Source organism: Podarcis bocagei (genome assembly GCF_964188305.1).
Source record: "Podarcis bocagei genome assembly, chromosome: 2".
Taxonomy (NCBI): Eukaryota; Metazoa; Chordata; class Lepidosauria; order Squamata; family Lacertidae; genus Podarcis; species Podarcis bocagei.
Genome location: NC_138126.1, coordinates 112611395 through 112626489, shown reverse-complemented (window position 1 = coordinate 112626489; position 15095 = coordinate 112611395). Strand labels below are relative to the sequence as shown.

Sequence of the window (15095 nt, the reverse complement as noted above, 5' to 3'; positions counted from 1 at the left end):
TAAGGAGGGAAGCTTCTGTGTTTAGGCTGACTTCCAGAAATGCTCCAGCTTTTGACAGTGTTCCGTTTATGATGAAAATGCAGAATGCCAAAAAGGGCCGAGAGTGCCAATAAGGCCAAACATGGAGTCCGGCACTCTTCCGTTGCGCAGCTTGCTAACTGTCCGTGCCGATCCAAAAGTCCTTATGCCTCTTTGGCCGGTAGCAGAGTGAACACAGCGGCGAGAAGCAATTGCAGCCAGTGGGTAATAATTCAGAACAAACACAAAGGCGTTCCTTATCTTCTTACCCTTTAATCATGAAGTTTAACAGCATAAATCAGACCTGGCGAAAGCTCGCCCATCCTCCCTCTCGCATAGCGTACCAGAGGCAGACTGAGACACTCAGAGCAAACCACTCCCGTAAGTGTCTTTGACCACGCCTCAGGAAAGAGACGTCACTCAGAACTCTTTAACTCTGTGAGTTCTGAAACCCATAACATGCTCTCCCTAGGAAGGTTCGCCTGGTGCCGTAATTATATATATATATATTTTAGGTGCCAGGCCTCTTCAACCAGGCCTTTGGCTGATTAATATTATACGTCCTTTTAAATGTGTTTGGGGTGGGCTATTGTTTTGTTGTTTCTGTTCTAACTTTTTATTTGTGCTTTTTTCTTGTATTTTTATCTTGTGAACCACCCTGAAATCTTTTGATAAAGGGTGGCAGATAAATCTAATAAATAAAATTAATTAATTAGTCAGTAGGAACAGATTAGCAGACCAAACTATGTAGCTCTGGTATGCCCATAAGTCTGTTTCAAATTGTTTGTGCGAATTACTTTTGTCACCTTTCTATTTCACACAAGTTTCCCCCGCGCTTTTAGAGTGACACATATGGTATTCATGTACAGCATCCCATCAAAAGCTTATACCATAATAGATATGTTAGTTTATGATGCCACAAGAGTCTGTGTTGTTCATGCTTGGCTGTAGAATCTTCTCACATTACCCAGTTCTGGCATTTGAAACAAAGCGTTCTCACTTAATGCTGATGAGGGGAAATCTTCCATAATGAAAATGATCTTTTGCATTTGTTGCTGCATCCCATTAATGTCAGTGCTCATCTTTTTGTTACGCTTTTTTGTTTGCTTGTGGGAGAAAAGGTTCGTTGGAATCTTTTTGCTTCCCTGAGTGCCTCTGGGTAGCTGCAAGAAATAAAAACGTCCTTGGCTGCAGAATGAAATGTTCCTGCAAATAAATAAACGAAGAGCAAGCAATAAGGCATTTCACCCGACGGGAAGTAATAAAGGGGGGAAATAAACTAAATAAAGATGCATGAAAATAAAGAGTGGAGGAGAAAACGCAATATTTAATAGCAGCACCCTGAGCCTTTTGACTATGTTACTAATCTCTGCGGAGAACTGCATAAAAGAAAATTAGTTTAGAAGAAAAGAAGCAAAGGTTTTGGGGGATTTTTTGTTCAATGGCTGGAGTAATTTATAGACAAAACCCATGAGCACTGTAAGACACAGATGGGAGCATTCTCCAGCAATTTCCCTCACTGCCTGAATCATTAGCCTAGAGGCATATCTGCACGGTGGTCTTTGAGACTTGTCAGATTCATATCCAGGGCACAAATCACACTTCACCACAGTCCATAGATGCTGGCACTCCTCTGTTCTGTACTACAGATGAAGGTGCTTGGTGGGACCGTCGAGAGCCATGTGGTTTTCTTAAATATGCATGATGTCAGTCCCACATTGCATCATGCCTGCTTCTTAGAGGTACCCTTCTCCATGGAGGCACATTCAAAACCTGATCTCCATGGTTCCAAAAATAAAATCATGCTTGTTAATGTTTTGTTAGTTCACAATATGTAGAAACTTAACAGAATATTCACAGCCTATCCATACCAATCCCAGTTTTTACAACATCTGGAATTCATTCTTGATCATCATAATCTATTATTTGTACCCCTCCCATCTGATTGGGTTGCCCCAGCCACTGTGGGCGGCTTCTAATGTATATAAAAACATAATAAATTATCAAACCTTAAGAAGCTTCCCTATACAGGGCTGCCTTCAGGTGTCTTCTAAAGGTTATATAGTTACCGTATTTTTCGCTCTATAAGACGCACTTTCCCCCTCCTAAAAAGTAAGGGGAAATGTGTGTGTGTCTTATGGAGCGAATGCAGGCAGGAGGTTCTGCTCAGCGCTCCCTTTAAAGAGCCATGTGGAGTGTGTGTGCGGCTCTTTGGGGGTTTTCCCCGAGAAGGGAGAGGGGCTGCCCTTCTCCCTCCTTGGGGAAAAGCCCCCAAGAGCCGCACACACACTCCGTGCTCTCTTTAAAGGGAGCGCGGCTCATGGGGGAGCCTTAGCCGCACGCAGCCTCTCCCAGGCAGGGGGAGCCTTCACCCCCCTGCCTGGGAGAGGCTGCACGCGGCTATCCCATAAGCCAAGACAGCCAGCGGGATCGCTGTGCTGAGATCCCGCTGGCTGTCCTGGCTTCTGGGATTCAGAATATTTTTTTCCTTGTTTTCCTCTTCCAAAAACTATGTCTTATGGTCTTGTGCATCTTATAGAGCGAAAAATACGGTACTTATCTCCTTGACATGTGATGGAAGGGCGTTCCACAGGGTGGGCACCACTGCCGAGAAGGCCTTCTGCCTGGTTCCGTGCAACCTCACTTTTCACAGGGAGGGAACCACCAGAAGGCCCTCGGAGCTGGACCTCAGTGTCCAGGCTGAACGATGTGGGGGTGTTCTTGCTATGTTCTTCCACAGCAAAATATTAACAAATATTTTTACTTCATTATTATTGCTGTCAATAATTATAATTTTATTAATCACCTTCTACACAAACACTTCAAGCTGATTGATGTACATGAGACAGGAAGAGCAGACGAGGACTTCCTCACAGATTCATGGTGGCCTTTGGAGAGATCTCCTTGGTTAGAGTTTATTTTTGTATGTTATTTGCATGGTGTGGCGATGTATTTCCCTTTCTTTTGTGACACCTTGAATGCTGTTATGGGTGAATAATGCAAAGATAGCCAATGAGTTTACAATAGTTCTTGTTGCAAAATGAAATATATTGCAAAATACATTGAAAAATGAAATGTGTTTTTTTTTTAAAAAAAAAAAAAGCTCGCAAAAAACAAATTTAGTAAAAACAAAGCAATGCAATACAAAATAGACGCCCATGGCACAGACCCATTTATAGAACTGCGAAAGCCTGTTGGAACAAAAATATATTCAACTGTTTCCAGAAAGTGCAGAGTGAACCTGTCACCTCTCAACAGAAATGCTATTCCACAGAATGGGCCAACCACCCTGAAAGCCCTTCACATAGTTATTGTAGAGCAGGCTTCTGAGATATTTGGAACTTGCAGGATAAAGACTCCCACAGACCATAGTGGCCTACTGGGTATATAGGGGTTAAGCCAGTCTCCAAGGTACCTTTTAAGTGTATCACCAGAAATTCTGGCAATTCTCAGTTTAATAAAACATGTTTTGCTTGGTTCTATAACTATAATGTCCCAGATCTTGCTAATTCACCGACATTTGGCATTTCAAAGCCTTTCCAGAGCCAAATTAAGTTCAATATATTTGCAGTGATATGCTTTGAATAAAATCCCGATCTTTCATTTTTGCAAGATCTTAAAAAACTAAAGGAAAGCCCTGTAAGCAAAAACCTGCTGTAATACAACTAACATGCATGACCTCTACCAGGTATGTTTGTATTTGAGGGCAGACCCACTAGATGTGAATGTAAGTTCCCTTCCTGTGACATCCTTTCCAGCAAATACTTATTCCTGATCTCATAATCTTTCTTAATCTCTGCGGGATATAAAACTATCTAGAAATAACCTTATACTAAGACTACTCCATTGTCACTCTAACAGAGAAGGTATAAGCCAGCCCTCCAGATGTACTGCAAAATATTTTCAATCAACCATAGACCTGAATTCTTTTGCTGTCTTTGCCAACTGTATTTCCAGTTCTGGTGTGGTTTGTTACAAATTTTGTAGACCATAAAAGCATTGCCCCAAACTAGCTTTATGAAAATCCTTTTCCTCAAAGACAGTTGTCCTAAGTTTGCGAATATGTATTTTTTTTCCTGAGTGATCAGATGCAGAGATGTTTTTGTAAAATCCAGCTGTTGTTTTCGATTGCAAATGTATTTGGAAATGGGGCAAGCGAAACTTACGGTTGGAAAAAATAGAAACAGAGACTAAAACTGGCAGATTCATCCATCCTAAAATGAACCCAGACATATAATATTTGAACTCCCTGATAGTCAATTACCATGGCTAACTGAGCCTCTTGGGCTTGCTGATCAGAAGGTCAGCAGTTTGAATCCCCACGACGGGGTGAGCTCCTGTTGCTCTGTCCCAGCTCCTGCCAACCTAGCAGTTCGAAAGCATGCCAGTGCAAGTAGATAAATAGGTACTGCTGCGGCGGGAAGGTAAATGGCATTTCCGTGCACTGCTCTGGTTTCGTTGCTCCATTGCGCCAGAAGCGGCTTAGTCATGCTGGCCACATGACCCAGAAAAACTGTCTGTGGACAAACGCCGGTTCCCTCGGCCTGTAAAGTGAAATGAGCGCCGTAACCCCAGAGTCATCTGTGACTGAACTGTCAGGGGTCCTTTACCTTTACCTTTTTAAGGATCAACTCAGCTGCTAACCAAGACTTCGGCTGTGAATTGTAGACATATACAAAGCTCTGTGACACATTTGGAGTCTATGTTTGTGCTGCTCATCTGCACATTTTTTTAGAGACCTGTTAGGGAGTGTCCAGAGGTCGACAAAAGCTGGAAAGGCTCACAAAAAAGCATCTCTTGCCATTTGCTTATCTGTCTTATCTTCACATTCCATGGGGACTATTAGCACGAAACACCTGGCACTGAACAACTAATTGCACCCCAACTGTGTTCATCCACCCCCATAGAAGGAGGGAGATTAAAACTGTCCTCTCAGGGGGGAGAAGGAGAGGAAGTGAGGAGATTTGGATAAAGTTATAAAACTGTCAGGGCTTGTGCAATAAAAAAAGGAAATTGAAGAACTCATCAGATCTATGTCCATGAGTGTGTGTGCATCTTGTCAGACCCCACCCCCAGAGTGCACATAAAATTTATTGATTTTTCGTCTCTGGGTTCTTAAGCTCAGATTTATTGATCTGTAATATTTTGCTTGGTTAGCCCTCGCATCTCACCCAGAGCTTTGTTTATAAAAGAAAAATGAGTCTACCACAGGCCCAGCCAGAGACTTTAAAGTTTTGTGAAGTGCCTTATGAAAAATTCCTGGGGTGATGACTTGTCACATCTGTATTACTAGATTGTTGGGGGGGGGGTTGTTTTGTTTTTTGTTCTGTAGCCAAGCCTGTTTCAGTGTACTCTGACTAGATGCTCTGACTCACGACTTTGTTTTTTTACTAGAACCCTGAGATCCATCAGTGAGTGCCTGGTACAAAATACATAAGATTAAAGGAATGTTGAGTGTCAGAATCGATCAGTCCTTAGGCATATAGTTAGTATTAAAGAACAGGGTGCCTCTAAGCGCGTTCTGAGCCTAGAAATTTGTGTACAGTACCAGAACTAACCTCATAGTCCTTTCATACAACAGTCTGCTCCTTGTTAGCTTTCTTCATTTCAATACTCCAATTCAGATGGGGAAAGTTATGTTGTTGTTGCCACGGCTGATCGTTTGAGAGACAGAAACCCTTGCCAATGTTCTATAAGGCTCCAACAGATCTATAAGTAGGTCCTGAGCTACCTTCTACCACCCCCAGTTGTATGCCACCCTGAGCTCCTTGGAGGAAGGACAGGATAAATAAAAAAGCCAACTTGTTTCATGACAGAAGCTGATGGTACGAGCTCCCAGGCCTGGACTTTCCAGCATACATATATCAAAACAATGAACATGAGAGGTTAACATTTGTTTCTCTAAATAAAAAAATTCCTTCCTGTAGCACCTTAAAGACCAACTAAGTTAGTTCTTGGTATGAGCTTTTGTGTGCATGCACACTTCTTCAGATAGTGTGCAGGCACACGAAAGCTTATACCCAGAACAAGCTTAGTTGGTCTCTAAAGTGCTACTGGACAGTTTTTTTGTTTTTTTAAATTTATTTTGACATTTGTTTGTTTTGAAGGATTCTCAAAAATGCAAGCAATAATGTCCAGGAATCTGCAATTCACATACTGAATTCTGCAATAAGAATTGCAGAAGATCCATGCCTTTGGTGGTGACACCTAGCAAATTCTTCCCCGTTCTGTTGGTATTTTCTGGCATTTCTGTGTCTGCAGTGGCGTAGCGTGGGTTGTCAGCACCCGGGGCAAGGCAAGTAATTTGCGCCCCCTAACCCATGGATTTGCGCCCCCTAACCCTAACCCCCAGATGTTGCGCCCGGTGCGGCCGGCCCCCCCTGCACCCCCCACGCTACGCCACTGGCTCCATGTGCCCTGGGGGGTCTCTTTTCTATGGTTCTATTAGGCCGCTCAGTTGAGAAGTGTAGGCCGAAGGAGCTAATCATCCTTGCAGAGTTGGAAAGGGACCACAGGGCTCATTTAGTCCAACCCCATCTTTTGCCCAACAGGGGACTCAAACCCAGGACCAAGGTTAAGAGTTGTATTCTCCAGCCTGAGCACCCCAAGGAGCAAGAGTGATGGGGCTGTAGGGAGAAGGGGCAAGTGCCCCACAGGAAGTGGCCCAGGAAACATGATAGATGGTTGGTTTGCAATCCAGGGGCAAAGGGAGGGGTGGACACTGCAGCCTCCAGACCTCTCCCCCTCCCCCCAGGAGAGGAAGGTAATGAGACCCTTTATAAAATACTTTGTTTATCCTTGACACTTTTGAAACTCCCACACACATAGAGAATATATATTATTATTATTATTATTATTATTATTATTATTATTATTATTTATTATTATTATTATTATTATTTATACCCCACCCATCTGGCAGTTTATTCAGTATGATGATGCAATGTAGGGAATAGGTTTTTTCCCTTTAAAATACATTGTTTGTCAGTTAAAAATGATTCTTCACAAACAAACCTTTATTTTGGAAACATAACAAGAACTGACCACTCTCTTTTATACTGTCACTTTAAAAACAAACAAGCAAAAATCCAACCCCTGTCTCTCCCTGCCTACTTTCAAATTGGCAAAACCAAAGGGGGATTATGAAAGTTGTGCTTGCAGAAAGGTTACAACGTTTTTAGAAGGGGGAAGGGGCAGAATGGGTGGGAGGCTGGGAGCAAAAGGCCATTCAAGCTACAGCTTTGCAGCTACAGATTGTGGTGATCCCTCGTTTTAGGCGGCTTTATAGATCCTAGAGGTGGAGAGGGACCCTAAGGGTCATCTAGTCCGACCCCCTGCAATGCAGGAATCTCAGCTAAAGCATTCTTTAAAAAGGGGCTAGACATGTTGGCAGAGGACCAGAGGCAGGGGGCCTCTGGGAGACCAGTTGCTGCCCCCCGGGGGCGTGTCCCGCTTACGGCCTCAGTCGTGGGGAGCTGCTGCCTGGCAGAAGGGCGGAAGGTTTGCTTCCAAGTTGAGGCGCGGAGAGCGCTCCCACCTCCGGCCTGTTCCTCCCGCGCCCGGGCGCGCGCCTCCCATGCTGCTGACCCTCCCCGCCAGCCGGGGCTTGCCACCTGCTCCCGCGGCCCTTCCCCCTTTGCAGACAGGTTTCTCGTGCCTTCATTGTCAAAACAACCCTGCCAGATAGGCCACCACCACCGGCCCAGGTTGATCGTGCCAGGGCCCACAGGGCTGGGCTGGTGGGACCGAGCGGGGGCGTTGCGCAGCCCGTCTGGCTAAGCCCGTGGAGATCACCTGCCTTCTCCCCTCGCCCCGCTCCCAGTTTCTGGCGCGGCGCTTCCCCTTTGCACCGGCGCTGCTGCTGAGTCACAAGGGAGCCCCAGAATAGCTCAGGCTGCGACTTGACACCCGGGCACGCAGCGCAGGGTGCGGCGAGGCCCGGCGGCGCGTCGGGGTGCGGAGGCTGCCCGTGCCGGCCAGGCGTCGGTGGCGGCGTCGGCGCTGCTGCAGCGGCTGCTCCTCCTGCAAGCAGTGAGTGGAGCGCAGCCGCAGCGGCGGCGGGGCGCGCGCGCGCGCTAGGGCGCAAGGCTGGCGGTGGCTGCAGGGAGCCCGGCGGAGGAAGGAACTTGTCCCTTCCCTCTGGACTTGCGCCCCCCCCAGATGTTGCGCCCGGTGCGGCCGGCACCCTTGGCACCCCCCACGCTACGCCACTGTGTGTCTGTTAATAGACTGAGTATAACTGATTCTTACAGAGGGCCTTTCAGAAATGCAGCTTGGGTAGTTCTGATGCCTGTTCTATTGAAAAGAGTTATACTCATTTTGCTGGAAGGAGTGTATGGCAATTCAAGCTGTAGCCCAGGCTTACAGTTTGCAGCTGTCTTTTAAATCAGTACAATGGGGAGTGGGCAATGAAGTTGATTGTAGCAGCAGCAGTGCAATTAGTGAAGGGCTGGAGAAGATGAAGGGAGCCAGGGAAAAAGGATGGAGGGTTCCAGTGGTAAGTGGAAAGATGTTACCTGAGAGTCAGGTTCACCCATAGATCAACAGCAAGTCTACCTGCTGGGAAACAATGGAGCGACCTAGACTATAAGCTTCTCAGAGGCCAGGTCTACCCAGACCTTAACACAGCTCAGTCACCAGATCTACTAAAAGTGATAGACCTGTTTTCTGATGCTAGTTATATATGTTTGTTTATTTCTTTGGAGAATTTGCTTTGCTAACACCTCACCCTGGAAAAATCCCTATGGCTTGTTCAACTTTCCTGATCCACTGAAATTATTGAGAATCAGCACTCAAGAAGCTTGCCTTTGGATCAGCCAATATTTTGTGGCATTGCCTAGTGTCAAACTGATGGTAGCACTGATTTCTGTCAGAGAAAAGAAAGCTGGGCACTTCAAGTCTCAGCTCCTGATCTTTAAATATATTGAGGTGACTAACTGCATTTGTCTACTTTCTGTTATGTTGGTCAGCACTGCAACGTATGTTCTGCTAGCCTATGTTTTAGAGATACACATACAGTGGTGCCTCGCAAGACGAAAAGAATCCGTTCTGTGATTCTCTTCGTCTAGCTTTTTTTCGTCTTGCGAAGCAAGCCCATTGAAGGAATAGCGGATTAGCACTATTAGCGGCTTTTAGCGGCTTTTAGCGGCTTATCTGCTGATCGGATCAGCTGATAAGCAGCTTAGCGGCTTAGAAAAAGGGGGGGAAGGGGAAAAAACCAGCAGGAACTCGCAAGACATTGTCGTCTTGCGAAGCAAGCCCATAGGAAATTCGTTTTGCGAAGCACCTCCAAAACGGAAAACTCTTTCGTCTAGCAAGTTTTCCGTCTTGCGAGGCATTCGTCTTGCGGGGCACCACTGTAATATAAAGTGGTAGAAGAGATAGATATTTAAGACTGCAATCGTATACAACTTTGCCTCATTGAAGTCAGTGAGGCTTACTTCGGAATAGCTATGCGTAGGGTTGATAATTTCTCTCTTTCTGATACCAATTCCAACATGTATTTCCTTGATGCTGCATAATAACTAAATGAGAAATTCTCCTCTGCGTCAGAGCAAGTTATGAGCTGGAATGTTCATTTCTCTTTCTTTTTTTTTAAAAAAAAAATTTATTGGTTTTTCCACTTTTATAAAGACAAAACACACACAAAAAAGACACAAGACAAGAACATGTATAAATTCCGAAAATCCTAGTTTCCTAACCCTATTCCCAGACTTCCCCCCACCCCCCCTTGTGCATCCCAATTCCCAAGATTGTGTCAGCAATTTGGTGTTTCTCCTCTTAACCATCTTATTACCTTTTTTATAAAGAAATATAGATTTTTCCTAAGTTGGACTCAAATTCTCTTCCGTCGATTTCTCATTTTGTCTTAATTAAAAGTCATATTAACTAAACCTCAAGGTCTTGAGTGTTTTTAAGATTCTCTTCTTCCCTCCCTCCCATCCCCGGTTTTTGTCCCTTCCCAATACATATCTAGAATAGCAGTTCTTAGCCTGGGTTCCTCACGTCCGAGGCTTTCAAGTCTCTTTCAGTCCCTCTCCGCCGGTCTTGTTGGTAGTCCTTTATGTCGGTCATCAAGTCTGGAAAAAGCTCTTTCGCCATCAAACCATATTCTCTTCCCACAAGGACATTTGAAAGCCACTGCTGAAAGGTTTCCACAAATCCTGCATCCTCAAAGTCAAAGTCAGAATGGAGGCCCCGATCATATTTCTTTGTTTTAAGTTCCTGTGTTCCATAAACTCCCGGGGCCTCCTCCTTCATCTTCTTCATCTTTCGCAGACTTGTGGTAGGTGTAATCCAAAAATCTCCTTGCTTGTGTTCCACAGATGTCGGCTTTTGGTTATTACTTCCCAGCTTTACTTTCTCTTTTTCTTGTTTAGTCTCTTCCACCTCTTCAGATATCAGTTCCCATTCAGCTGTGGATTCTTTCTCATTCAGGTCCTCAATACATACAGCAGAGCTGCCTGTTCCAGAAGTCAAGGTCATAAGTTGTTTATTCATAGTTAAGCTCTGCTCTTGTAGAGTTCCCACCAATTGAAACATCCTTTCAATTTCCACTAGTAACTTTCCATCCACAGCCATTGTATCCATTGTAGTTTCACAGAATTCCCCCTAGGGGGGATCTGGTTACTTATTAGTCTTTTCTCCAACAATCCTTTAACTTATTTTTATTACTTTGTTTCCAACAATCTTGGTTCAATTGTAGCTCATCTTAGTCCAGAGGGATCTTAAATAGCAATTTTTCCACTCTAAACTGCCCGCTTGACAGCTTTGACAGCTGTCAAACTCCGCAGCTCTTACACAGGCACAGAGACAGGATGCTCCCGGGCCCGGGAGGGGGGGTTGTTTAAAGCAAAAAGAAGGCTTCCCAGTCTCCACTCTCCAGCTCAAAATTTCTTTTAACTAAATCTTGGAAATTAGTGTCCTTTTTAACTCACCCCTCCAAGGGTAGGCTCTCCAGCTTAGCACTTTGTCGTTGCTTAGATCGTCTGCAAGGGGGGGGTGCGGACTTCCTTTTAGCACACACCCCGGTCGTCTCCAATTCAGGGCAATGTTTTTAAGATCCAATTCCGTCTTACTCACGGGTTCTTTCTTTTCAGTCCAAATTTCAAGGAAGGAAGTCAGCGCTCTCTGGTCATGGCTCGCGGCTTCACTCCACCGAGGTAGCGATCGACTCTCAGCGCCACGCCGCCCTCCGTATCCTCTCCGCAGCCTTTAAAAAGGCTCTTCGTGGATCGGGGGGGCGCTTAAGGCACCCGCCGAGTCTTCAGTCCGCAGGCTTCCGCGCCTGCGGTTTTTAAGGGTCCCCGCGTCGCCGGCGCGGCAAAGACCCGTCCTCGGTTGAGCCGATTCCCTCCGCAGCTCGGAGGGAATCCGCCATTTCCGAATCGCGCCAACCCGGAAGTCCTGTTCATTTCTCTTTCTTCCCTTACAGTTTGCAATTTCCCTAAATAATGGGCAATAATGATCTCGCAGTTCTAGCTTTTCCTGGATACATTCTCACAAGGTCACAGATATAATTAGTGGCAATTTTTGCAATCACTGGAGCTGGCTGTAGGGGCAGGGGATGGATCACAAGTAGCACAACTGATCTGTAATAATTGTTCACTTGTCACAGCTGGATTCAGATTTCACTGCGCTATAGAATATGTGTGCAAGATTCATCTAAATAAGGGGACAGAGGATCAGGCACTGTGTTATGTATGATTCCGCAATGTGTTATTTAATACCCAAAGGAGCCTACTGTGTTTTGACAGGTAGAATTTTTTTGCTGATCTGACCAGCAGAAAATGCTATCAATGTACAAGCCTGGCGAATAAACATTTCTGATGCTACCCCAGTCATAATCCATGCTGAAGATTGTCAGCATGATTGCATACTCTGGAAAGGCTATGCTGCAAAGCACCTTTAGCTATTGCCTCGGCATGCAAATATTGAACATGTGATGAAGTGAGTGCTTTCTTACCTAAATACCTATTCAGCAAAGTGCCTTAACTACACCTGTAAGGTCATTGTCCATTCTAACCCATCATCTCTGTGCTTAAATATTAGTCTTTCCTTCGGTCTCTCTTCCTTGAGAACTGAGCTTGTCCTCTAAATTTTGCAGGTTGCATTACTTTGCAGCAGGGCTCTCTTATTGATCCTCCGCTACTTCTAAGCTGTGTGCCACAAGGTCTTTCCAATTTCCTGCTTAGGAAAGCACAGTGTATGCTGCAGGTTGTTCCTTTTCTTTCAATTGGGAAGGTAGATGGGAGAAAGAGAGCAACATGTAACAGCTTGAAAAGGAGAGCTATTTGCATAAACTGATGATATCAGTCTCATTAAAGATGCTCTATATAAAAATGCTGCTCTGTCCATAAAAGGAAATGCAGAATAATACATTAAAAGAAAACAATTTGGGGCAGATAGGGATTGGAGACAAATGTGATGTGGTTCGCATTTTAATGAGAATCTACCTGATTTGCCCTTCTCAGACCCATATATGAACTGAAACACAAATATCCTTTGAAATTTTCACTTCTCCAGTTTTGTGCTGCAGTTGTCCAGCCAGTGTGCATAAAATGCATATATTAGTGAGTATATATATTGGGTCCAATTGCTTGTGAAAATACTTAGAATCTTGAAAATGGCATACAAAAAATGTGTTTATTAGGAGAAAATTGCATTAAGTTGCTGCTTAAGTTTCATTAGGATCTTTTTCCTAAATTGCAGATTGCTGCAGACATGTGAACTGAAAAATGAGAAACAGAGAGAAATTGAAATTGACAGATTCAACCATACCTAGGGGCAAGAGTCTCATATTTGAATCTCTATTCTGTTGCAGCAGAGGAGTCCTTCTTTTCATCTGTGAAATTGTTAGAGAGTAGATGACAATTTACCATGTGGCGGGTCAACCCCTATCTCATTTTTCGTCCCCCACCCACCCCCAGACGTTTCACCCAACAGATGAACTGTGAGAATCGCTTGGGGACTCCTGAGTAAGGGTTTCACAGCGGAAAGGACAGGCGTTCAAAACCCCATGCGATTATGCAGTGTTGTGTGGTGCAGGGGGAATAAATTGGCATTTGTTTTAAAACATCTCCCTCTTCTGGCCAGCATTGCTGCTCACTTAAGAAGCAGGCGGAATTGACTGACTTCAGAAAGCTAATCTCTGATTTTGTTTCTCTCTGCCCTGAAGCCCAGTGAGTTGAGAGTATGCCAAAGGCTGCAGAAGCTGCAGGGAAGCTTGTTCGCTGGCATTGGGTGTGTGGGGAGGGGGGTAGGAGAGCCCTCTGGGTCCTTTAGATTCATATCTACCTCCAGATTCTCAGCATGTGAAACACTTAATTGGAGATTGTTGACTCCCCTCTCCTCTCTTTCCCCAGAACTGGTCTGGAATGAAGTGCCAATTCAAGCTGTTGCGCATGGCTGTTGCCTTGATCTGTAGTAAGTATCCTCATATGCTTGGTATGTGCCTAGGTTGTCATTTTAAATTTGTCATTACTGCACCTCCTTTTAGGATCTCAATGTCCCATACATTTCCCATCTAAGTAGCCTTCTTATCTGTAAATTGCATTGACACATTGGGAGGCATAATATTGACACGGGTGGCGCTGTGGTCTAAACCACTGAGCCTCTTGGGCTTGCCAACCAGAAGGTTGGCGGTTTGAATCCCTGTGACGGAGTGATCTCTTGGTTGCTCTGTCCCAGCTTCTGCCCACCTAGCAGTTCAAAAGAACGCCAGTGCAGGTAGATAAATAGGTACCACTGCGGCGGGAAGGCAAACAGTGTTCCCGGCCGTTCTGGTTTCCATCACGGTGTCCAGTTGCACCAGAAGTGGTTTAGTCATGCTGGCCATATGATCCAGAAGGCTGTCTGTGGACAAACACCAGCTCCGTCGGCTTGAAAGCGAGCAACCCCATAGTCGCCTTTGACTGGACTTAACCATCCAGGGGTCCTTTGCCTTTTTTTACCTTTTATTGGCTGTAGCAGTCATTATCACTCACTTTGGTTCTGACCCTGCAAAGAGTGAAGCACACACCTGGATCGGAGAGTTTCGTGCTTCTTGGGGGCAAACGCAGACTTATGAACAATACGGGCCAGTCGCCAAAACCAGCATTCCTGTGTCGAGCTCTCTCCCATGAGCCTCTGTAACATACTGTACAGTACAGTTCTGTTCCTTCCTCTTCTTCTTCTTTTTGAAAGATGGTTATTGATTTTGGGAAACAGAAAATTGTACAAACAACATAAGTCCAGAGCTGGAAGCATCTGCTTCAGCTATGATGACATCCTCGCTTCATCGCGAGGATGCCAGCAGGGAAACAGACTGCATGGCTGACTTATCGCAACGTTCTCTGAGTGTAATTGCTTGTTATATAAGAAAGCGCCAGGTAGGTGTGCTGTTTTTGGTAGCTGCCCCATGTTGCACACGGCGCTTGTTCTGCCCTTGGTTGCTGCTGTCAAACTGAACCTCTTCAGGGTGTGCAGAGGAACCAAGTGTGTTTGTTTGTTTATAGGCTATCCTGCCTTTCCTCCCAAAGGAGCCCAGGCCAGCAAACAACAGAGCAGAAAACCTAGGCAATTGAAAGTAAAATAATGGGCTGGGCCCAGGGGTAACCCGAGAACCGCGGTCCAGGTCTGGTCCAGAATCCATAGGTTCCACTAGGAGTCAGTCCAACAGGGCCAAGGCAGGACACGAGGCAGGAAACCAGGCAAGGACAGGTACAGGATCTCAGGCAGGGTCTGGCATATAGCAATGGTGCTCCCGAAAACCTGGGGCAGGGTCTGACAGCCTTTTATCTTCGTCGGGGTAACGGCCGGTCCTGATCCCCTGGCGACTCACCTCCCTGTTTTGCCTGAAGACCAGCACTCCTCCTGCGAGTACTCAGGTCTCTCCTTCTCTCAGACCTTAGTCTCTGCAGCTCAGGAGACGTCGGTGGATTACTAGACCCAAAGGCCACCTCAGCCTCCCCTGACCAAACCGGTAGTGGAGCAGCTGTAAGTGATAGCCCAGCTGAAGGCAACGTAGGTGATCCCCGCATCTGGAGCCAGGGCAGACTCAGGCCCCTGACTTGGCCCAGCTGGTGTTTGTTGCAGGG

At 45.5% G+C, this 15095-nt stretch overlaps 1 protein-coding gene across 12 annotated transcripts in view; it reads left to right on the top strand.

Moving 5' to 3' along the window:
- RHBDL3 (rhomboid like 3) overlaps positions 1 to 15095 on the top strand; it is a 144217-nt gene that overhangs the window by 127267 nt on the left and 1855 nt on the right. For all 12 annotated transcript variants that reach the window (XM_081181441.1, XM_081181440.1, XM_081181439.1 and 9 more), the window contains one exon: positions 13383 to 13443. In XM_081181441.1, coding sequence (XP_081037567.1) covers positions 13383 to 13443 — 61 coding nt within the window. The remainder of the gene's footprint in view (positions 1 to 13382; positions 13444 to 15095) is intronic.